We start from the raw sequence: 25,586 nt of genomic DNA, 5'->3' as shown, positions 1-25,586 counted from the left end.
AAAATGTTCTCTCTAACATAACATACACACTAATATATATATACACACACAGAGCAACATATGCACACACACACAGAAACATATATACACACAACAACATATATATATACATACATTAATATATATATACACAGGAAAAGTTCGATCGGAGAAGTCTGATAATGAAGGGCATAGAAGTCTGATAATAAATGCTGGAATAGTCCGATCCAAAAAGCTCGATCGGAGAAGTCTGATAATGAAAGGCGTAGAAGTTTGATAATGAAGGCTAGAAAAGTCCGATTGGAGAAGTCCGATAATGAAAGCCATAGAAGTCTGATAAGGAAGGCTGAAAAAGTCCGATCGAAAAAGTTCGATTGAAAAAGTCCTATCGGAGAATTCCAATAATAAAGACCATAGAAGTCTAATAATGAAGGTTGAAAAAGTCCGATAGGAGAAGTCTGATAATGAATGGTGTAGAAGTTTAATAATGAAAGTCGGAAAAGTCCGATCGGAGAAATCCGATAATGTAGGGCATAGAAGTCTGATAATGAAGGTTGAAAAAGTTCGATCGAAAAAGTCTGATTGGAGAAGTCCGATAATGAAGGGCGTAGAAGTCTAATAATGAAGGCTGAAAAAGTTCGATCGGAGAAGTTCGATAAAGAAGGCCGAAAAAGTCCGATTAGAGAAGTTCAATAGGAGAATTCCGATCGAATTTCACTGATGAAGGCCGTCAAACTTAATCATCGATCTCTCTTTCCCTCCTGTCAGCGCCGTTGTCATCCCCCACCACTGCTCAATCAACTGTTCGTCGCCCCCCCCTCTGTTGTCAACCACTATATATATATTGTTGTGTGTGTATATGTTTATATATATAAATGTTACTGTGTAAATATTTCTATATGTGTGTATATATATGTTGCTGTATGTATATATAAATATATGTTGTTGTATGTGTATATTTATACGATGTTGTGTGTGTATATACATGTTGTGTGTATGTGTAGAGAAGAGAAGAAAGAGTAATTTTTTTAGAAAATAATAAAAACTAATTAAAAAATAAATTAAATATCAAATGGCATACCATCTGGCAAAGTTACACACCGGTCAAAATTGATTTTAGCATTACCTAAAGTTATAACTAATTTTAGAAATTGAGCTCTTTTTGTCAAAATTAAAAATATTAGATAAAATTATCAAAATCCAAAAATATTTGACTTTTTGACCTAATAACCCTTTTTTTAACAAAGAAAACTCTCCTTCTATTCCTTTCTATTTCCATGGGCTGCCTCATTAGAATAGTGATTAAGACAAAGTCGGTACACCTTCCCTCAATGGCCATTCCCAAGGACTATTAGGTAGCATGTGCATTTCGGTCATGTGCAAGGGTATACAAGTACTTTTAACCCCTCAAATGCCACGCGTCGCTCAGCAATTGGAGACACCTCTCGAGCTTCAGAGACAGATCTTTCTCTAGAAGCATCCGATTTCTTCTCTAGCCTTTTATATATGTTTCGCAATATTTACACAGGAGGAAGAGGAGACACGTTCTGTTGGCTTTGAGTGTATACATATGATATATATATATATATATAGGGAGAGAGAGAGAGAGAGAGAGAGAGAGGGAGGGAGGGACAGAGAGAGAGAGAGAGAGAGAGAGAGAGAGAGATAGACGAGTATTGCTGCTGGTGAAGGATGGAGACTAGTAGTGGCGGTAATAGCACCATAGTTGTGAGAAGAGAGAGAATGAAAATAGAGAATCCATTTGCTTTCAAGGTAGGGCAGGTGTTTACCGGCTTTGGCATCGGCTGTGGGATTGGTATCGGCGTTGGCCGCCCCTTGAATTTAGGTATTGCTATTTACTTACTCTCTTTCTATCTCTGTTTATGGAAACCCTTCGCTGAAGCCGATGATTTGAATCTTTCTATTACATTTCTATTTACTTACTAATTCTTTTGTTGCTTACATTTCTTTTCATTTTGAGTTGGAATGCGGGGGCAATTGCAAGTTTTTGGAATTGAATTTGCTCTATTTCACGTTAATTGCTGTCAAATGAAGTATTAGATCGTTATCCCCTAGTTTGAGCACTTGGGTATAGTGTGTTTGTGGTCTCTAAGCAAGTAAATTTATATATTGTTTCATGACATTTCCATGAATTTTTGTTTTTTTTACAAGCTCCCTTTCTGGTGTATTTTGTTACTGTAGATTATTGTTTGTTTGAGAATTTGCTTATCTGTTTCTATTTTACAGTGTGTTTGGAATAGGGGGATGGAATGGAGATTGTGGAAGATCTCGTTTTTTTGGATGAAAATGGATTCAGACACTTTCCATCCATCCTCCTTCAAGACCCTACTTTTTTGACTCCCATTAGGGGGTATGAATTGTCATTTATTGTTTAATAGTTTTGGATAGAAATGAATGGGAATCTAGAATTCATTTAGTGATCCCACATAGGATAAAGGCTTGATATGTTGTTGTTGTTGTTTTTATTTTTGATATGCCCTGCAAACAATAGACAGTTCGGATACGGATCAGACTCAAGTGGTAGATCCAGATCCAAATCTACAAGTCGGTATTCGGGACCAGCAGACATAAATGGGCTGAAAACAAAAATATAAGGGAAGATGAGCAAAGAAGAGAGCCAATCAAACAAAAGGAAAGGGCAAAAAGCCATGAGGAAAGAGCTAAATTTGACTGAGTGGCCACTTGACCATGGCCCCCAAAGCTGTATATGCCATGACCGAGTGGGCACTTGGTCATGGCTGAGTGGGCACTTGGTCATGGTCTCCAAGCAAGCAAAATATGCCATGGTTGAGTGGCCACTCGGTCATGGCTCATGAAGGCAATTTGGCTGCGCCATCCGTCACCTTTGAGAACCTTCCTCATAGACAACGGACCCTCCTGAGGCGTTCTTCGATTTGAATATTCCAATAAAATAAGTGACTGGCTGTAAAGAATTCTAATTCTAAAAAGACTTTGGAACAATTGGGATAAACACCTTTCATAAGGAACTTCATCCCCCCAAAAGGGCATGATAAACGTCATCTATAAAAGATAGGCGCTATCCATAACAATCTTAGTCCCAACTAAACTAGGAATAATTAAGATAAGTTTTATTTATAAAGAATCTCAATCTCGATTTAATTAGGATTACTCTATACTCCTCTATAAAGAGAAGGTCCGCCTCCTCATTTAGGTATATTCACTATGATACTTAAACCCTATTTTTATGCTTAAGCACTCGAAAACTAACTTAAGCATCAGAGGATTTGCCCGGGAACTGCTTCCTGTGCCTCTCACTGTTTGTTTTGGCAGATCACTCGGTTCTCAAAGACCACTTGGTTCCTTGAGGCCTCTCGGTTCTTTGAGACATCTTGGTTATTTGAGGTCTCCCGTTCATCAGTAAGCAACTGCTCATCAACATCAAGAAGTCACCATCTCTCAAGGCCACCTGATTATTTGCCACGAGGCCACCTTATCATTTTTGGCCTCTTGATTATTTACCACGAGGTCTTCTGATCATTTGCCTCAAGGTCCCCTGATCATCCTTGCCGAAGAACATCAAGATTACTTTTCCCACCTTACAAATCTATTGCTGTATCTTGGCAACATCAATTTTGATTGTTTTCCATTCCATTTATTTCCATATTTGTCACAAATAAGGAGAAGGTATTTTGCATTACTTTCTATCCCATGTTCTCCCAATAAAAGAGAAAATATTTTCGATTCTATTCCCCCCTGTTTTTCATTCCATTTCATTTCACAAAAGTTATTAGAGAAATGAGAAAGAATATGGCAAATGGCTTACTCTTTAGAAGATTTGTGCCAAGATGCATTAATGGCAAGTTCATTTCTTTTCGAAGATTGGCAGGATCAAAATTAGATCAGAAGGATTACCAATATTTCCTTTTGCATTGTTTCCTTCTCATAGCTGATTCCTCTTTCAAATTATTTCCTAGATTAGAGATTCAGTAGTTAATAGCTTTCTTAATTTGTTCTTTCTTTGGCCTATATATTGTTCTCATAGCTAAGGGTTGTATTATTAGAGAACATATTTTACAATAAATACTGTAATTTCATTGTATCAAAGCAAGGCAACAAACTCTAGTTGCCATCCAGGTTCCGGTCCCCTTCGCCATCTAGGTGTTGGGTTTCATAGGACAAAACGTAATGAAAATTTAAAATTTTTCGACCAATTAAACTCTTTGGCCGATCATGAAACCCAAAAAGACTGGATCTAGTTTGCATGTATATAATCTTTTATGAATATAAATTAAAGAATGATGAACCAACATTTGGTTATCCGACGCGTGAAAAGTTGAATTTTTGTGCCTAGAGGTGTCACCCACCCTTTATAAGTGATCCACACCAAAGAAGAAGCTCTATCAATGCCAACGAGCAAGCCCCTTAAAAACTCTTTTCAACTTCCTTGGAGGGAATTCCAACTTTTCTTAATTTTTTCCAAAGTTGTTCCTCAAAGGCAAAGGTTATTCAAGACCTTATATAGGGGAGAAAACAAAACCCTAGTCAAACTAGGGTTGGAAACCTAGTCCTAGCACGTTTTGGACATGCAGGGCCGCGGCCAACTTGTTGTTGGGTTGTGCGCGTGTTGGGCCGCATGCCCGTAGGCCCTGGGCCATGCCTAAGCCCATCCCAAGCCATGCCGCGTGCTGCCCCTTGTTGGTTTCCATCCCGTTTTCTTTCTTGCTCATTTTTGATATCCATGGACTTTTCTGCGAGTGCTAGCTCACCTAAAAAATCCACGAATTCATCTGAATCAAAACATTTTTTGGTCCCTTTGAATTTTTCATAAAGCTTCTCTTTGTTTGTGTGGTGACTGTATAGGTTCACTATGAAGATGGTAAAGGACAATTAAAGAATCCTACTTCAGAACAAACTCTTTGATTAAGATTCATAATTTATGTCATTACCATCTTGCCCTTAGACAAAGATTGACGTCTAGCAACGTATCTTGACCCTCATATCATAATGAAATGCAAACAGTACTTCTAATGAACATTTTCGCGACGAGTTTCAATGTTATTCGATCCCTTCACCATAATACCCCGGCATAATCTAAAAGTATGGTGAAGTATCAAACCTCCAATAATTGACACTATGTGTACGAATACTAAGTCCACAACTCCTATAGTTGAATTAATAGCTCTTATTAATTTTCAACTATTCGCGTTAACCAACGACTTCTTGAGTTGTGACTTCATCATTCCCATAGGGTATGTGCCTTTTGAGATTTTTACAATGGTTGATAGATCTCATCTTGCGTACTCACTTATTTTCGCATGATTCAGATCATACCCAATGACCACCCTATTAGAGACCTATCTTCCTGGACCCCATACAGTAGTGTATCAAAGTATGACGTTTTTCGTACAAGATAACCACGGTACCTCACGTCAAGGGATTATTAGCACCTATGGCCATAGAGAACTCCTAATTGACATTTAGTAAGAGTTATCGTTTGGGTGTTCTCGAGTAAGGTCATTCAGAACTCATTCAACAATGAGCACCTACACACTTGCATTAGTGTCACCGCACAAGTAGTTAATGAGATCAACTACCCCTTTGCGAGCATACATAGTGTGTATCGGTTTTGCCGGTACTATAGAGGCCCCACTCTACAATCCTACAACCAATAATAGTTTAAAAATGAAGCATAAGTCATCTGGTCTCGTTAGTATGATCTCATTATAATCTGATTGGCATCGTTACCCTCTTTGGACTTCATCTAAACAAGAAAACATAAAGATGAACACATTACCAAGTATTAAAAAAAAATAATTTTATAAAAAATGCAACCAATTCACAACTCTTATGATTGGCTCTCTGATTACAACTCTACCACCAAGTTCCAACATTGAACCAGTTGTTGTCGACGAAAACCAAAGTAGTAGTTGCCGTCGCTACTATAGTCTAGCCTAGCCGCCGTTGACACAACCAAAGCAGCCATCGTCATTGCCACTGTAGTCGAGCCTGGCCACTGTTAATACAAACCCTAGATCCCAAAGCAACCATCGTCGTTGCTACTGCAATCGAGCCTAGCTACCATTGACGCACCCTAGATCCTGAAGCAGCCGTCACCGTCACTCTTGCAATTGATTCAGGCAGCTGTTGCCACTGCCAACTCGTAGTTGCAACCCAACCGTCTAGGCAAGCCGTCCACCATCGCCATCCACCATTGAATGAAAACTCGCTTTGGCCTCATGGTAGACATCCCTCCATTGTTGATCAATTTGGAGTTCGCAAATGCCTCCTCTAGCCCAAACCCTAATTCGATCATCCTAGCCAGTTTTATTCCATCAAGTACAAGCCTGCAAACCTTCGATTTTAATCTTGCCATTCAAATCACCTAACACAAACTCAATAGGGTGAACTTCCATGAGTGGTTTCAGTAAGTTCTTTTGGTAATTAAAGGGAAGAGGAAGATGGGCTACTTGATGGGTGAAATTGTTGCTCCACTTGCGATTGATTTGGGGTACAAGACGTGGGAGGCTAGAAATTCCATTATCATGGCATGGTTGATCAATTACATGGAATTGAAGATCAGGAGGACATACCAGTTCTACAATACAACCCATGAGATTTGGACAATGGTTCAAGAGATGTACTTTGATCTGTAAAATTCTGCTCAATGCTTTGAAATTCAGTCTGCCCTCCATAACACTCGGGAAAGGAATAGGTCAGTCACCGAATATTTCAACATTTTAATTGAGTTATGGCAAGACATGGATTTATTCTACACCATTAAATGTAAGTGTTCCGATGATGGTATTTTGTATAACCAAATGTTAGAGAAAGAAAAGGGTGTTTGATTTCCTTTAGGAGCTTAACAAAGAACTAGATGAAGTTAGAGGGCGTATTCTTGAGGTAAAACCATTGCCCTCACTCAAGGAAGCATTTGCCATGGTAAGGAGGGAAGAAAGCGGAAGGAAAGTGATGTTGGATCCAAGTCTAATGGGGGAAGAGACCCAACTAGGATCTGTCCTAGTCACAAATCGAGGAGATGTGAGTAGCCACTCTCGACCACAACGCTTGAAAGAGAACAAATCTTGTTGTGACCACTGTCACTAGTCCTACCACACCAAAGAGACCTGCTAGCACCTTCATAGGAAACCTATAGATTGGAAACCCAAAAGTCAACGCAAGCAACATGCTACTACTCATGTAGTAGAGAGTCCACTTCAGAATAGAAAAGGCCGGCTGCAACCCTGTTCACCAATGAGCAAATGGAAATCTTAAATAATCTGCTAACTTAGTCTAGATATGAATCACCTACTCCTTCTACCTCTATTGCCAATGTCACACAAAAAGGTAACTCTTAGTCATATTTTTTGTCAAAACATGTCTCTAGCAGTGAATGGATTGTTAATTTAGGGGCTTCTGACCACATGACTGGGTCATCCACCTTCTTCTCTTCCTATCGATAGTGTGATGGAGAGGTAAAAATTACTGTGGTTGATGGGGAGCTCTTCAGTTGTTGTTGGTATTGGAAATATGGATTTATTTGGGTTAAAGCTCGAATCTGTCTTTCATGTCCCAAACTTACAATATAATCTCATTTCTACTAGCAAGTTAACTAAGGATCAAAACTATGCAGTAACCTTTTTTTCCTACTTATTGTGAACTTCAGGATTTGTTTACGGGGACGATGATTAGCAATGCTGAGGAATGAAACAACCTTTACTATTTCACTACTTCTCCTTTGAGACTAGGTCCACTCAAGAAACTCTCTTTGTCTAGTGTTTCTGACGCAAATGTTTTCCTTTGGCATAATCATCTTGGTCATCCAAACTTTACTTATTTGATGTAATCATATTCGGATTTATTTCTTAGTAAAGATGTTTCTTCTTTCACTTGTGAGCATTGTATCTTTGCTAAACAATCTCGCGAACATCATCCAACCCACTCTTACCATGCCTCCAGACCCTTTCATCTCATTCACAGTGACATTTGGGAGCCAGCTCTTGTGCCAAACATTATTGGAGCTCGTTGGTTCATTACTTTCGTAGATGACCATACTCGCATGCTGGATTTATCTCCTGAAAAAAAAAAAATCTGCAACTAGCACCATTTTCAAGAAATTTCATAAATTTGTCACCAATTTATTTCAATCATCTATTTAGATTCTTTGTTCTGACAATGGCACGGAGTGCTTGACCCAAAAATTAAATGCCTACCTTGTTGAACATGGCATCCTTCATCAGATCTCCTACCCCTATTCTCCTCAACAAAATGGTATTGTGAAGTGGAAAAATCGTCATATTCTTGAAGTTGCCCGCTCCCTTATGTTCACTACCAATGTTCCAAACCATTTTTAGGGGGAAGCTTTGCTCATTGCTACCTATCTTATCAATCGTCTTCCTTCCAAAACCCTTCAATTTCTACCTCCCCTTCGTTGTTTAAGCCAAGAGTTTCCTTCTATTCGGCTTGTTGATTCCCTTCCACCCAAAATAGGTGTATCATATTTGTCCATAATCCCAGTCCTACCTACTCGTATAAAAATCGATTCTCAGGCTTATAAGTGCATCTTCCTTAGCTACTCTCCCACTCAAAAAGGGTACAAGTGCTACTCCCCTAATTCCAAACAATTCTACATTTTCTATGATATCACATTTCTAGAAAATCAACCCTTTTTCCCCAATGCTTCTCTTCAATGGGGAGAACTTAGTCGAAGATCATCATTGGGATCCATTTATCTCCTTTCCAATTTCTCTTCTGCTTCCTAATCCCACATCCCAGGACCTCTCTGTCCAACAATTTGAAATTGATTCCAGAATGTTGACTGGTTAAGGGGGAGAAGCTGAAAAATCATCTCAAGAAAAGCTTATAGTCTACTCTAGGCGACCATGAGTTCCTCAGCAAAGCACACCATTGGACTCGGAGCCAAATCCAGTAAAGACACCAGCTTGGGGAAGGTAAGTGTATAGTTGATGATCTTGATATGCCTTTTGCCCTAAGGAAAGGAGTAAGGTCTTGTACTTAGTGCCCCATATCTAGCTCTCTTACTTACTCTAAGCTCTCCCCAAAATTCAAGGCATTCACTTCAAAACTAGACCATGTAAAGATTCCTAACAACGTTCATGACACTCTTTAGGATCAAAAGTGGAAGGAAACTGTAATGGAGGAAATGTAAATGAGAACAAGACTTAGGATATTGTTCCTCTACTTGAAGGGAAGAAGGTCGTGGGGTGTAAGTGGATCTTTACCACAAACTGAATGCTGATGGAAATATAAACAGATACAAGGCAAGATTGGTTGCTCAGGGTACACTTAGACTTATGGTATAGACTATGATGAAACATTTGCTCTTGTTGCCAAGTTGAATTCAATTAGTGTCCTTATCTCTCTTGCTGCCAACCTGGATTGGGATTTACACTAGATGGATGTAAAGAATGCATTTCTGAATGGAAACTTCGAAGAAGAGGTATATATGAGACTCCCTTTTGGATTCGAAGGGGACAGAGTAGGCATGGTGTGTAAACTAAGAAATTCTTTGTATGGATTGAAGCAATCTCCCAAAGTGTGGTTTACTTGATTCAGTACAATTATGAAGCAATTTGGTTACACTTAAAGTTAGGCTGACTATATTCTCTTTGTAAAAAGGTCCAAGGATGAGAAAATGACCATACTTATCATCTATGTAGATGGTATGGTGATTATTGAGGATGACACACAAGAAATCATCATACTCAAAGATCAATTGCAGGCAAAATTCAAAGTAAAAAACCTCGAGCACCTATAATACTTTCTTGGGATGGAAATTACTAGGAGTAAAAAGGGCATCTTTATTTCCCAAAGAAAGTACTCCTTAGATCTACTGAAGGAGTTAGGGAAACTGGGATGCAAACCTACAAGGACCCTCTTAGACCAAAACTGGAAGCATAAAATTATTGAAGAGGATCCACCAGTTGAAAGAGAGAGATATCAACACCTTGGGGGGAAATTGATTTACTTATCTCTCACCAGGCCCAATATTGAAGGAGTTAGGGAAACTGGGATGCAAACCTATAAGGACCCCCTTAGACCAAAACTGGAAGTATAAAATTATTGAAGATAATCCACCAATTAAAAGAGAGAGATATTAACACCTTGGGGGGGGGGGGGGGGGGGGGGGGGGGAACTGATTTACTTATCTCTCACCAGGCCCAATATTGCTTATAGCATCAATGTGGTAAGTCAATTCATGGATGAGCTACAAAGAGACATTTAGAAGCAGTGACTCAGATTCTTTGCTACCTAAAGAGTACTCTAGGAAAGGGTTTACTATTAAAAAAAAAATACCAACGAGGTGTTGAGTGCTATACAGATGCAGACTGGGCAAGTTCAGTTGAAGACACAAAATCCACCACTTAGGATCATGAAGCTCTTTAGGATCAAAAGTGGAAAGAAACTGTAATGGAGGAAATGTAAATGAGAACAAGACTTAGGATATTGTTTCTCTACTTGAAGGGAAGAAGGTCGTGGGGTGTAAGTGGATCCTTACCACAAACTGAATGCTGGTGGAAATATAAACAGATACAAGGCAAGATTGGTTGCTCAGGGTACACTCAGACTTATGGTATAGACTATGAGGAAACATTTGCTCTTGTTGCCAAGTTGAATTCAATTAGTGTCCTTATCTCTCTTGCTGCCAACCTGGATTGGGATTTACACCAGATGGATGTAAAGAATGCATTTCTGAATGGAAACTTCGAAGAAGAGGTATATATGAGACTCCCTCTTGGATTCGAAGGGGACAGAGTAGGCATGGTGTGTAAACTGAGAAATTCTTTGTATGGATTGAAGCAATCTCCCAAAGTGTGGTTTACTTGATTCAGTACAATTATGAAGCAATTTGGTTACACTTAAAGTTAGGCTGACTATATTCTCCTTGTAAAAAGGTCCAAGGATGAGAAAAGGACCATACTTATCATCTATGTAGATGGTATGGTGATTATTGAGGATGACACACAAGAAATCATCATACTCAAAGATCAATTGCAGGCAAAATTCAAAGTAAAAGACCTCGAGCCCCTATAATACTTTCTTGGGATGGAAATTACTAGGAGTAAAAAGGGCATCTTTATTTCCCAAAGAAAGTACACCTTAGATCTACTGAAGGAGTTAGGGAAACTGGGATGCAAACCTACAAGGACCCTCTTAGACCAAAATTGGAAGCATAAAATTACTGAAGAGGATCCACCAGTTGAAAGAGAGAGATATCAACACCTTGGGGGGAAATTGATTTACTCATCTCTCACCAGGCCCAATATTGAAGGAGTTAGGGAAACTGGGATGCAAACCTATAAGGACCCCCTTAGACCAAAACTGGAAGTATAAAATTATTGAAGATAATCCACCAATTAAAAGAGAGAGATATCAACACCTTGGGGGGGGGGGGGGGGGGGGGAACTGATTTACTTATCTCTCACCAGGCCCAATATTGCTTATAGCATCAATGTGGTAAGTCAATTCATGGATGAGCTACAAAGAGACATTTAGAAGCAGTGACTCAGATTCTTTGCTACCTAAAGAGTACTCTAGGAAAGGGTTTACTATTAAAAAAAAAATACCAACGAGGTGTTGAGTGCTATACAGATGCAAACTGGGCAAGTTCAGTTGAAGACACAAAATCCACCACTGAGTATTGCACAAGAGTGTGGGGAAATGTGATGACCTGGAGAAGCAAGAAACAAACAATAGTTGCAAGAAATAGTGTTGAGGCTGAATACAAGGCAATCACTCAAAGGGGGTGTGAATTAATCTAGATTAGTAGGTTGTGGCAAGACCTATCTATTCCAATGGAAGAGCCTATGAAACTATATAGTGATAGTAAATCTGCCGTCAACATAGTTCATAATCCTATTTAACACAACAGGATGAAGCATGTGAGGATTGACAAAAAATTCATCAAATCAAAGATCGACAGTGGGACATTCACTTTGCGCTACGTTCCAACAAAGTGGCAGGAAGTTGACCTTCTTACAAAAGCCCTGCTAAACCTAGACTTTGAAGCAAATGTTAACAAGTTATGAATGATAGATATCTATTCACTAGTTTGAGGGGGAGTGTTGGAAGATTGACAGGATCAAAATCAGATTAGAAGGATTACCAATATTTACTTTTCATAGCTAATTCCTCTTTCAAATTATTTCCTAGATTAGAGATTTAGTAGTTAATAGCTTTCTTAATTTGTTCTTTCTTTGGCCTATATATTGTTCTCATAACTAAGGGTTGTATTATCGGAGAACATATATTACAATAAACACTGTAATTTCAATTTCATGTCAATTAAATCTTAAAGTTGGGTTTCAATGTCCATTGGAAGTTTAATTTTTTCAGCAAATTATTGTCAGTGTAATGGTTTATCTGGCAAACTGGGGACCATTATCACCATTCACACTGCAAAATAGAAACAGATTTATACTTGGTGGTCCTATTTTATTATTTCTTTTGTATTTTGATGTTTTTCCTTGCATGTACAGAATACAATGGAGGTCTTTGAGGATAATATGGAATGTTGAAGATGCACTAAATTTTAACGTATTTGTCAGCAGGGTTAGTGTATGCATGTTATTAAGTCTTAACAGATAAAAACTGCCTTACAAATTTATTATTGAATGCATAAATGTGGGGTGTAGTCACAAGAAGTTGCAAGTGTTTGCCATAAAATTTTGTTTAACCCTCACCGTTCCATCATTAGTATTTTTTTTTTATTTGAACTATAATTTGAATGGCAAGTCTATGCCATATTTGGCTTCGCATGATTTTCACCAAAGTAAATGTCAATTCCTCAGATATACAAAAAATTTTGATTGCGATGGATGGGATATGTTAAGAAGGTTTGGAACTATGAAATAATAATTATTTGCAAATTGACATTTCTAGTAACTATGAGATTGTCTCTGGACAGATAAGGCTAGAAAAAGTTATTCATAACCACTATTTATAGAAACAATAATGATATGCCCTACAAACTTGGAGTATTGCAAGACCTAAAAAAGTCGTGAGACATGGACATGAAGCCCAAAGGCCCATCGAGTTGTAGGAGATCAAGGAAATAAGCCGATGGAGCAAGAGGTCGAGCTGAGACCAAGTGGGGAGGACCCACTCGGTTATGCCAAGTGTGTACGACACTGCTTTGGTTTATCGGACATAATTTTCTCATATGAGCTCCGATTAAGGTGATTCAAAGTCCTTTGGAAAGACAAGGGAATTATCTACAACTTTTGTGTTTTGAGATTTAATAGATTCGAGCTGAATCAAGGTGTAAATCGGGCATGAAGTTGATGCACCTGCATTATTAAGGCTCAGAGTCAAGTATTGAAGGAAGATGGATCCGAACCAAGACAAAAGGGCAAAAGAAGGCATAACCGAGTGGCCCCCCACTCGGTCGAGAAAAAGAAGGCATGACCGAGTGGCCCCCCACTCGGTCATGACTGAGTGGCCCCTCACTCGGTCATGGGGAGACTAATTTCCCCCACTTTTCATGACTCACTCGGTTATGCCGAGTGGGTACGACACTGCCTTAGTTTTTCGGCCATAATTTTCTCATACGAGCTCCGATTGAGGTGATTCAAAGTCCTGTGGAAAGCTAAGAGAATTATCTACAACTTTCATGTTTTGAGTTTTGAGAGATTTGACCTGAATCAATGTGAAAATCTGGCTTGAAGTTGAGATATGGGAGCCACTCAAAACCGAGCCAAGGAAAAGGGCAAAAGAAGGCATGATCGGGTGGCCCCCCACCCGATCATGACCGAGTGGCCCCCCACTCGGTCATGGTCGAGTGGGCTTGGGCCAATCTCTCCTCTTTTCCATCTCGGATGGGCTGCGAAATCATAAAAATGGGCTGTGAGATTCTCGCCTTGATTCTCGCACGTCTTCTCTCTCTCCTCCGCTATAAATATGAGACCATGCCTTCATCACAAGGTGCGCAATTTTGAGTAATCAAAGTATACTTTTCTCATTTTCTCTCGAGATTCTGACTTAAGCATCGGAGGGTTTGTGCGGGGACCCCCACCCGCGTCCTAACGGTGCTCTCATTTTGTAGGCCACTTGATCATCAAGGTCACTCGTCGCCCTCAAGTCACTCGGTCACGGCCACTCGTCACCCTCAGGTCACTCGGTCATCAAGGTCACTCGTCGCCCTCAGGTCACTCGGTCATGGCCACTCGTCACCCTCAGGTCACTCGGTCATCAAGGTCACTCGTCGCCCTCAGGTCACTCGGTCATCAAGGTCACTCGTCGCCCTCAGGTCACTCGGTCACGACCACTCGTCCCCCTCAGGTCACTCGGTCATCAAGGTCACTTGTCGCCCTCAGGTCACTTGGTCACGACCACTCGTCACCCTCAGGTCACTCGTTCATCCGAGACCACTCGTCATCCTCAGGTCACTCGTTCATCCGAGACCACTTGTCATCCTCAGGTCACTCGTTCATCTTGGGCCATCTGTTCATCAGCCCACCTAATCATCAGCCCACCAGATTTACCAGATCCATCAGACCATTAGATCTATCAGACTCTTAACTCTGTAAGATCACCAGATCTGGACCTCTACTAGATCCAGTTACTCGTCAAGATTCTCATCAGTGAAGGCACGACTCCCAAGACTCTTGTGTCTCTCCTCAATTAAAAATAGATTGTTGTATTTTGACAACAACAAATAAGTAAAGGGCATCCTCACTACATGAGGCTTCTCAATTCGTGAGGGTCATTTTTGTATGCAGCTTACCCTTGCTTTGAAAAAAGGCAATTTCCACAATTCAAACCTGTGGCCTTTTAAAAGAGTAACCTTACTATTGGTTCCAAGGTTTGCTCTCAACAAAGTGCCTATCCAAGTAAAATAATATAAAACAAATAGAAAAAAAGACCAATTTGGTCCCGGAACTTTTTGATTTTGATCAATCTAGTTCTTGAACTTTTTATTTTTGCTCAAATCCACTCCTGAACTTTTCAAATGGTTTAAAGGGGTGGAATTTGAGGGAAAAAACTAGCATTTCAGGGGCATAATGAACCAAAAACTAGCATTTTAGGGTGAATTTGAGCCCCCCACAAAAAGGTTCAAGAGCTAAACAAACCCAAATCGAAAAGTTGAGGGGCTAATTTGGCCTTTTTCCCATAGAGGGAGGCCCTAGAGACCTTTCCAATAGAGGGAGACCTTCTTGGGGGTGTACCTAGGAGACCCTCCTAGGTCCCAGGGATACAGTCTCTGAGGGACTCTTTGAATTATGGCCTGTCAAGAATGCATTAACTCTCCTCTGAGATTTTTCCCTAGAGATTAGGAACAAACAAATATGTTAAGGGGTTAATTCCTCCCCCCCCCCCCCTCTCCAAAAAAAAAATAAAAAAAATATCAAGCCTTTATCCCACGGTGTGGGGTTGGCTACATGAATTCTAGATTTCCATTCATTTCTATCTATTGCTATGTTTTTGTAAGGCCCATATACTCAAATATTGAACCTAAGTAAGGAGAAGAGATACCAGGAGAGAATCTAAATTCTATGCATTCAATATCAATCAAACACATGAATTTTCCTCTTGATTGTTCTCCTGTTCATACCCAAAAAAACGAAACAACATGATCCCACTAGCAATTTAATAATTAAACTACTAAATATATAAAATAAAATATAAAGCAAACTTAATCATACTTTATTTTGGATATAAAATAAACCTATTCCTAATCTATTTAGTGTTCTTGATTTTCTTTTTTTTTTTCTCAAAAACATCTTCATTCCTCAATCCTTATCATTAGATGCCTAAAACAGTTGCAGTACCATTGACTTGTAAGTAACATGGTCTATGATTTGGATGAAGATGCGGCCCTTAGTAATTGGCATTGTTTTTGCCATTGCGTTCTTGATGCATAATAATTATTTTGTAAATTCACTTGATTTTCAGTTTGTGAATCTCTTGCTTCTTGATTTTTATTTCATGTGTAGATTGGTTGTTTATTGATGGACTTTGTGGGTTTATCAGCTATATATGTTTGCTTAAGAAAACACTATGATCTAGTCAATGCATTTATTTTGCTGTAGCTGTAATGGACAATGAAGGGAATAACGAGCTACTTTCTTCATTTAGTTTCATTTAATCTAGGATTTCATCCATTTGATGTGGTGATCAGTTTCATCCATTTGATTTGCTAGTCTGTTGAGGTGGCATGTGAATCTCTAATCTTTCCCCCCAGAAGTTGAGCACGTGAATATTCAATCTTTCCCTTTGAGGATTGAGCCCCCTCCAAGTGTCGGTCTTGTGGAATACCACATGAATCTTCTTATCTCTATCTGGAATGGAGTTTGCCATTATATATCTCCAAGTGTCAGCCTCATGAGGAATAACATGTATCTTCATAATCTCTCTTTACATCTCTACTCATTTGACACTTGTGCCACATCTTCAACTTGGCTGATGGAACACTCCATCTGAATGGTCTGTTTGCCATGTGCTCCCCTCACCATGCAAAGGAGAGGTCTCCAACAATGTTGCCTCTATTGCACTAAAGTTCCCTAGAAATTTGTCTCCAATCTCAACAATCAAGGCTGAGGTAGGGCCTAGGGCTCCGTATTTACCAGACTTGCAGGAGCTTGTGGGTTGGGGGCTAGTATAGCTATGGGCTTTATTGAGGCCTTGCTCCTCCCTTGAGGGAGCTTGGTCTTGATCCATCATAAAAATGAGTCCAACCATTAACCACGGGTCCTTTATTGGTCCCACGATTTCACATGGTGTTATTACTTGTTACCATTATATTCTCATAATTGTTTCTTAAACCTCGTTAGTGGAATGCTACCTGTCACCCATGTCTCTTTTGTTTGAGCATTAAACCCTGAATCTCCTGCTATAAATAAGTCATCAAGCCGTTAAAAGATGCATTAATCAGGATATTGATATTCTTTCTCCACTGCCTCTCCATAGTTTGCTTTCTTTTTTCCTGACTCTATCAAGTTTTTGTGATTGATGCCTGCCATAATTCCTAGCTCACATTACAGCCCTCTATGCTAAGAATTGCACACTCTTCCAAAAGGGGGTTACATCCTTTTCAGGCATTATCTCAGACTATGAACATGTCTACATACTTTTCAGGCACCATATGAGATTATGTTGAGACATTTCCAAAAGTTTTAGGACATGGTCACTCTTGAAACAAATTGGAGGACACATGTACCCATCCTAAGAACAAATGCATCCTTGACTTGATATGGTCTTCTAAATTCTGTGTTGACAATGTATTATATCATATCCATTTCCTTCTTGGTGAGATCATATAGGCATCTAAATTACTCGAATATTTTTCTAATTTTTGCTTGAGTTATTCCATTAACTATATATTCTCCCTTTCTTTGAATTAATTTCTGTATTAGGTGCAATACCTGTATTGAACCAAGTCATGAGTGCAACCAGAGGTGCAACAGATGCTTTTTCTGGAGTTAGTAGCCATGTCAATAGCTCTGTATGTCAATTCTTTGTTTCCTGTATTTGGTTTTGAATTAGCGATTGCTATTAACTTTTTGCTTTTTGTTTCTTTTGCTGTTATTGTTGTTCCTGAACAACTAAAGTTGTACATGACTCTTCTGTAATATTCAATACTTCAGTTGAGGAAGTTAGGAGCGAAGAACATTGAGGCAGGTGTTGGATGTGGAGTTGGTATTGGACATGGTTTTGGAGTTGGTATGTGTTTTAACAATTGAACAATGCATCTTGTTTTGAAGTATTATGCAAGAGTTATACTAATTCCTGGATTCATTCTTCCATGCATTCTTAAAATTTCTCTGAAAATAAATTTATATGACATCTATATGTTTTTTCTTTTTATTTTTTCTGGAGCTTTTCTCTGCTTTGCTAGCAGGAGGCTACATATTTTCCAAAATCTTGTGGTTTGCATGTGAATTCTTACTTTTTTATTTTATTTTGTTCCTTGCATGTTCTTTGGTTATCCTGATTTAATTGGTAGTTTTCCAGATAGAACACATTGTTGCGTCCTTTTCCCCAAATGTACCTATAAATCATGCTACTTTATATATTACTGTTGCATGATGATCTTCTGCCATGCTTTGTGCATTTCTCAGCAGATTGTGCCTGCACAGTCAGAGCTTCTGACGCAAGCCCTTGGATTTCCCAACAAAATCTTGTATTTATCCATGTGTTCTTTTTTCTTCTTCACTTTTGGTGTTCAGAGACATTCTCTAGGATTTATAAGCCTGTTTTATTTTTCAGTGGAAAGTTTGTGTTGCTCAAGCTTGCTTCTTACGTCAGTTCTTGGCCACTAAGACTGTTGCTAGGTTGGGTCTAAGTTTACTGGGAAGTAGGTTACTAGATATGTACAGGCTAAAAAAATGCAACGCTTACTGTGGTCAGTTGGACTCTAATCTGGGCATCATTCTTACATATTCCTTTGCAGTAGCATAAACTTCTATAAATATGGTTTTTTCAACTTGTGTAGTTGCCTTGCAACAAAGGTATATTAACACATTTGCTGAAGAAGATATTTTTTATCAGTGTCGCTGCAACTTTCATAAATTCCAACATTTCATTCTTTATGTTGGACGGCTTAGAAGTTGATGTTTGTATTGCAGGTCTTGCCTTGAAGCCTGGGGTGGTGCACCAAATTCAATCTTGTACTGTAGTATGCATCATTATCTCATGTCTATAGCATCATCTAGTGCTTCATTTTCATAGATCTAAAATGAACACCCTAATTTTCTAGCAATCAGTGACCAAAATGATGATGAAGTTTGGCATAACTCCTAATTTACCACTCGATCAAGGCCTGATTCCGGCATCCTTACAAGGTGGCATGATATCCTCCAATCAAAATCCAGTGGGAAATATCATGCAGCTTGCAACAACGGCACCCGAGCACGCAACACAAGGCTTGACAAGAGATGGAAATTCAAGTTCTGATAGTTCTTCTTTTACATCAAACAAGCCACCAGGGGACCCATCATATGGCAGTCGGACAGAGAAGGTTATCAGTGATTTTCTGCAGAACCCAATTCTGAAACGTGACAATGAACCAAATGAGTTGGTAAGTATTGAAGGACAAGTGTGTTAGTCAGTCTTTTGCTTGGTATTATTTATAACTTGTAAGGGGCATGGCAACTATGCTTGAAAGTCAATTTACTGGACTCATTTTTGTGCTTGGCTTAACTTCTTGATTGCAGCAGAGTTTAGATATCTATATTTAAGACAGGTGCATGTTTAGTATGCTTATATTCAATTTGCACCTGATGCAGCCAGTTAATAAACACCCTGTTTGATTTATTGAAGTAAGTGTTTCTAAATCTCAAATGAACATTACAGTTTATTTTCTGAATGGCTTTGGCTGTAACAGAGAACTGAATATCCTGGTCCAGTCCTCTGCTAATAATCAATTGGTTGCTAGTGTAGATCTCTACCCCAAGATATAAACTATCCTCTTATCATCACAAAAGGAAAGGCTGCTTGGCTAGGATGTTAACCTTGCAGGACTTTTATCAAGTTTAATTGTTTGATTTACACTTTTTGACCTATTTTTCTAAGAGGTAATCAGAGATATAACATGTTTTAAACAAAAATAAACTTGTCAACCTGATGAAGTCGCACCAGTTTACCCCCCTGTGAGTGTGTTTTGAGGCCAAATTAGTTGGCCTTGGACAATATAGTTATTGCATTTGAAACTTGCTTATTTTCCTTTGTGCCAAGATCTTGCATATTTTTTCATTCCATGCATGACCTTAAGATAAACAGCCTGGGATACTCGCAACATATGCTGCATATTTTAGTTGTGACCACAGATTCAACTGTAGATGGTACTATGAATCACCATGAATGTCCATAGCAAAGCTTTGTCAAGGCTGAAACTTTTCAATTTCTTTTGGTTGGTTTATTTGAATTCAAATTTTCACTTGATTTGGAAAATTAATTTTTCTAATTCCTGGGAGTTCATTTGGTAGGGTGGGCGCCTCCTCAAAACAGAGAACAGCATGCTTCATATGGTAATATTTCCCTTCCACTATAGTAAATTCATCAAAATTTTGAGGCAGTTTCTCAAGATGATGTTACCTTTCATAATAGACCTAGGGGACTTTGATAATTCTTCAGAAAATTTCATGGCTTTAAATGGAACATGTTCAAAGAAAGGTAGAGGGAGGACACCATAATATTGAGGTTTACCAACAACTAACGAAGCTTTTTTCCCACTATGTGAGATCAACTATATAAATTCTAATTTTTCAGTTATTTCTATCTATGACCTTATCTTTTATTTCTATCTACGCCCTTATATAACTTGTCTCTCACTAAGTTTTTGTTTGGTTTTCGTCTACCTTCCATTCCATCCACTTTTCTCACAAAAGCCTCTATCAGTCGTATATTAATGGAGTCTCATATATTTTATCTTCAATGAGATCCACTCCAATCTTATTATGAATAAACTCATTTTTAATTTTATCTATTCCTGTATGGTTGCACATCTATCTTAACATTCTCATTTTTGTATGCTTATATTTTGCACGACATTTTGTCTCATCTAACAAAGTTGGTCATATAGATGTCTTATAAATTTTCCTTTTAGCTTTAAACAAATCCTACTATCACATGAAACGTTAAATGCACTTTTTCATTTTATCTATCCTGCCTTAATTATTCTATTGAGTAACATTCTTATTAATCTGTCCATCTTTTTGGATGATTGATCCAATATATCTACACTGATATTTTCTTGTTATAACTTGATCTTCCAGTTTTACCATGACTTCATCCTCATTTATATTTTACTGTACTTACTTTCCATATATTCAATTTTCTATGTGTGTAACTTTAAACCTTTGGGTTCTAAAATGTTCCTCCATGTCTCAAGCTTAGTACTCACACCATCTCTTCTCTCTTCTACCAGCACAATTTAATCAACAAATAGCATATACCATGGCACTTCTATCCGGATATATTTAGCGAGTTCATCCATTACTAATAATCCAATTGTAATGGAAAAAGGCTCAATTTCTCATCTACATCTGCTAAAATGTGTTTCTACTCCATGATATGTCTTTTATAACCTGTGTATAAGCAATTCAGACTCCTTCCTTTCTTAAAATCCTCCACAAGACTTCTCAAAGAACTTTGTCAAAAGCTTTTTCTAAATCTATAAACATTATATGTAAATCTTTTTGTTTAACTTTATACCTTTTCATTAGGCATCTAGTATATAGTTTCCTTAGCTGACCTACCAAGCAAGAAACCAATTTGGTTTTCTTTAAACACATTTGATTTCTCTTCTTAACCTTGACTCAGTTACTCTCTTCCAAAGTTTCATAGTATGACTCATTGGCTTGATTCCTTTATAATTTTCACAAATTCAAGCATTTCCTTTATTCTTTCTTCCTCCACTAATCCAACATCCTCTTTGATTTAAGAATCACATTAAACAATTCCATAAAACAAAAACTGCCCTCTTCTCGCATGCATTTCTATGCTTCTATCAATTTGATATTAGGTCCAACTGTTTTACTATTGCTCATCTTTTTCAATGCTTGCTTTATTTCATTTGGACATATATGTATATAAAATTTGTTTCTCCACCTTCGTCGAATAACTTCAAGATATTCTCCTTCTATCTCTCGTTGATTGTCCCCTCATTTACTTGTAATTTTTTGTTTTTGTCATTTATGCATTTCACTTGGCTCAAATGCCTTGTTTTTCTTTCTCTTGCTTTAGCTATTTTTTATAATATATAGATTTATATTTTTCCATCTTTTGTGTCAAGTTGTTGGTATAAATTTTCATAGGCTTTTAACTTTGCTTCACTAATTGCCTTTTTTTGCTTCTATAGGGGTTTACTAATTGACAAAATTACTTAACTGTATCATCAATATTCTACAAGTTATAATCAGTGCTTTTGTCTTATTCAAACAAGGTTCTCTCATAGCTGTGCTTGACACCAAACTTTCTCACTAACAAAGCATGATTATTTTTTTTTTATTATTATTATTTATTTATTTATTTTTGGGGGGGGGGGAGCTTGGGCGTATTGGGTTTTTTAGGTGTTGCTTTGGTTGCTATTTGGTAATGGTATTAGTGGAAAATGTAACAATCCCTATATATCCAGGTCCTGAAACACCAGCAAGTGATTGAAGAGCTTATGAAGGAAAATGAGAAGCTTCGCCAGATATTGGTGGAAGACCTCAAAATTCCACCCAGCAAGCTCGAAGCCAGCTATTCAAATAGTAGATCTCCTTGTGCCGATTGTTTTGAGTGCCGTAGAAGACGAAGAAAGAAATAGGTAAGAGACAAGTATAGTACTGATTTACTGTCTTGTAACTGATTTGACTGCACAAACTTCACCTGTTCTTCCTGTTATCTCAGGTTTTCTTGTGGTCTATTGTACCACACTGAAGGATCACGATGGGAGTAACCACACTACAGGAGTTAGGTTACCACCAGTTCAAGTACATAGCTTATTAAGCAAGCATCGGCTTAGGTTGGCGGATACTAAAACAGGTCCATGAGATGAGATAATTAACCCCATAGTTTAGGTCTACTTATTATTTGGTTTCCCTACATCGCCCATTCCAACGGCTATAATTGAAGCATAGTGTTGCTAATTTGAAAAATCCCAAAAAAACCCAGCAGCTGGGAAAACATTGCTGTTCTGAGGTTTAAATTCGTCTGCTGTTGTATTTGTACTTTATATACTAGAATAGGGCTTGCTATGAGAAAAGCATTTCAGCAGTCACCATTGCCAAGTAGTAAATTTATTGTGTTCTTCCTGTTTTTGCATGCTTCACGTGTATTATTTTTGGATTACGTGCCATCACTCGTGCATCTTGCCGAACTCGTCTCGGGGGAGGTAAATCGAGGGATATGTTCAAGTGATCAGGGTTTGAGACTACATCCACTAAGGATCACCCCCAGAAAGAATTGATTCTCCCATAAATCGATCTCATGTTAGCAACCTTTAGCATGATTGTATTTTTACAACCCTTTTTTTTACCGCTTGGCTGTGCCCATGGAGGCTGCTTCACGTGTATTTTAATCGAGTGGATTGGTGTGGTGGTTCATAGTTTCCGTGCTGATCCGCAAGAAGCTAAAATCAACTACAATCTAGGCATGCAGCCAAGCCCTCTGGAATGTGGGCCCTCTGGAATGTGGTCCATCTAAAATATTAAATGAGAAGGAAATTATTTAAGAGACTCGTCTAATTATTTCACATTTGGTCAGGAACCATTTTGCTATTGTCAGTAGAAGCTTCTTTATTTGTTTACTTGATGGAGAAATTATTCCTTGTCGTGACGCTCTTTTAACTTTATTTACCTTGAACTCTTCACCTTGCTATTTGGAGCACAATTCGATTTAGAAGCCCGTGAACGGGGATAGCATGGTTACTGATGAAGGATTTTCGGAAGTGGTAGCCGCACGTTCCCTTCTTGCCTTTCTGAATGTACCTGCAATGGAGACGGGGCTTGCTCCCCCGGTCAATCTCCGATGATTAAGTTAGTCCCTTGATCTAGGGTTCCTTGTCTCTTTTAAACTATGTTAATTGATGGAAAGATAAGGAGAATCCCCCACCTTCTTCGCTTACCTTTTCTCGGGGTAGGGATCATGAGGGATCTTCAGGATCTTCCTCCCACCTTCTTCGGGACTTTCCCCATAAAGGTTTCGCGATAGCCTCCGTCTCCGAGGGGTTCGGGATAACTGTTGCCTCCGTGATCTTCGGTGGGATAGCCTGTTCCTGAGATCTCGGGGGTTTCTCTATTGAGTGCTTATCTGATTGACGTGGCAATGCTTGTCTGCTGTGTATCTTTTGACCGCTGTTAGGTATTCGTCTTGGCGTAATTATGGGACCGAGGGCGTTCTCCTCATCACTTGCCCCCCTGCTCCTTGAGCTCTTCGGCTTGAAGGGCCCGAGGAGTAGTAAGGCCTCTGAGGTTCTTCACTTTAACTCCCCTTTTTTTTTTTTTTTTTTTTTTTTTTTTTTGCGCGTCTGACAGACGCGAAAATCAATCGGTTTTGACGGCGGTATCCCTTCCCTATGCGCTGTCCGAGGCCTTTTCGTCTTTCGAGCTCTGTCAGTGCGAGGTGATCAATGCTCATTATTGCTCGTCCTTTGGTTTCTTGTCCCCGCAGTTTGGTCTTTTAAAATGGGAACCCTTCAGTCCCTTTACTTCTCTTTCCGTGCGACTTTCCTTCAGTTTTAGCTTTTCTTGTGCCTGCAAGCATTTTCCTCCTCTTTCGCCTCTCTTTCTTCTAGCTTTTTGCCATGGCGATAATCGGTTCTGGGAGGTTTAATCCCGCTGGTGCAGAGCTTATTGAGTGGGAAAAACATCCTGCTGCGTCGATTCCATGTCAATGGATGAGCCAAGCGGAATGTCAACAGTTTAGAGAAAAGTACAACGTCCCCGAAGAGTGGGAGGTAGAGTTCAACAGTCATCTACGGGCATGTCATCCCGTCGCCGGCCGCCTGTGCATTTATAAGTGTGCTTTTGACAGGGGCTTTCGGCTCCCTCCCCGGAGAAGAGTGATGACCTTACTTCAACATCTTACTATCGCTCCCGCCCAACTGTCCCCCTTCGGATGGCGATACCTGATGGGGTTCCTCCTTATTTGTCATTCCGGCAAAATTGAGCCAACTGGAGACCTCTTCGACTATTTCTTCACGACCAACCGCGACCCCGGAGGGTGGATCTCCATCTCCCCTCGGATCGTGAAAGATAGCCGTCTTCTCGCCTGCAAGGGATACTCTAATCTTGAGATCTCTGCTTCGACTCTCATGCAATCCGGCGGGTCGAAAGATTCTGATGATTGGAAGGAGCGTTTTGTCTTCGTCCGCCCCAGGCCATCCGGCTCTCCTCAAGAGATCTGGTCTGTCAGTAACGAGTGGACTCTGGACACTAAGCACAAGCGTCCGAGTGTCGAGACCATTGAAGATTTCGCCTGCCGACTTATGAAGAACAGTCGGAACTGGGAAGAAGGATGGCTCTCCAATCCCGGCCTTTCCCAAGCGGGTCTGGACGGCGAGAACTGTGAGCTCTTTTTCCTTCATCCTTTTCTTTTACTCTCTCTTTTTCCTTTGTCTGTATTTGATTTTCGTTGTTATCTCTTTCTTAGATGAAGAGGTCTGGGAAATATCTTATTCTGCTGTCACTAAAGGAATGATATTGGACTTCCCTGGGAGTAAAGGCCCTTCGGCACCTTCCGGCAACCAGAGGGTGTTGGAGAGGACTGCGCCTTCCGAGCGAATTCCAAAGAGCAAGAAGAGTAACAAGAAGAACTCATTACCGTCCAGGTCGCGAAGGGCGGTGGAGGAAGACCCCGGGACCTTCCAAGAGGCTTCCAAGGGGAACATTGCTGGGGGTTCGGGGGACCCCTCTTCCCGTTCGGGGGACCCATCTTCCCCGCTTCTCCTTTCTCAAACCAGAGGCTCTCCGACCGCGCGGCGAGAAGCCTCCACCATGCCTGCGCGCTTGCCGATCTCTCCCGAAGACGATTCGGCGACCATCGCTCAGGTGCTTGCTGTAGCTCGCGCGGAGGCCCAGAAAAGGCAAACCATGGCAGGTACGGAGTCCAGTGCTACGCCTCCCAGCATCCCTATCAGTTCGATTTTTAAACGAATTTTAACGCCATTGGCACCAGCGGGGCGT

At 39.5% G+C, this 25,586-nt stretch overlaps 1 protein-coding gene across 3 annotated transcripts; it reads left to right on the top strand.

Moving 5' to 3' along the window:
- Positions 1 to 1,522: 1,522 nt before the first annotated feature.
- On the top strand, positions 1,523 to 22,725 carry LOC127787292 (uncharacterized). Of its 3 annotated transcripts, XM_052315261.1 has the most exons (8): positions 1,523 to 1,825; positions 17,334 to 17,422; positions 17,565 to 17,640; positions 18,546 to 18,595; positions 18,677 to 18,997; positions 19,905 to 19,946; positions 22,055 to 22,228; positions 22,312 to 22,725. In XM_052315261.1, the coding sequence occupies exons 1-7, from the start codon at positions 1,672 to 1,674 to the stop codon at positions 22,226 to 22,228; spliced, it is 906 nt and encodes a 301-aa protein (XP_052171221.1). In that variant the 5' UTR covers positions 1,523 to 1,671; the 3' UTR covers positions 22,312 to 22,725. The 3 variants fall into 3 exon arrangements, with proteins under 3 accessions (XP_052171221.1, XP_052171222.1, XP_052171223.1); XM_052315262.1 differs by lacking the exon at positions 19,905 to 19,946; XM_052315263.1 differs by lacking the exons at positions 17,334 to 17,422; positions 17,565 to 17,640.
- Positions 22,726 to 25,586: the final 2,861 nt, after the last annotated feature.

The sequence above is a fragment of the Diospyros lotus genome, chromosome 12, assembly GCF_014633365.1.
Source record: "Diospyros lotus cultivar Yz01 chromosome 12, ASM1463336v1, whole genome shotgun sequence".
NCBI lineage: Eukaryota > Viridiplantae > Streptophyta > Magnoliopsida > Ericales > Ebenaceae > Diospyros > Diospyros lotus.
This window is presented reverse-complemented; position numbering and strand designations above follow the sequence as displayed.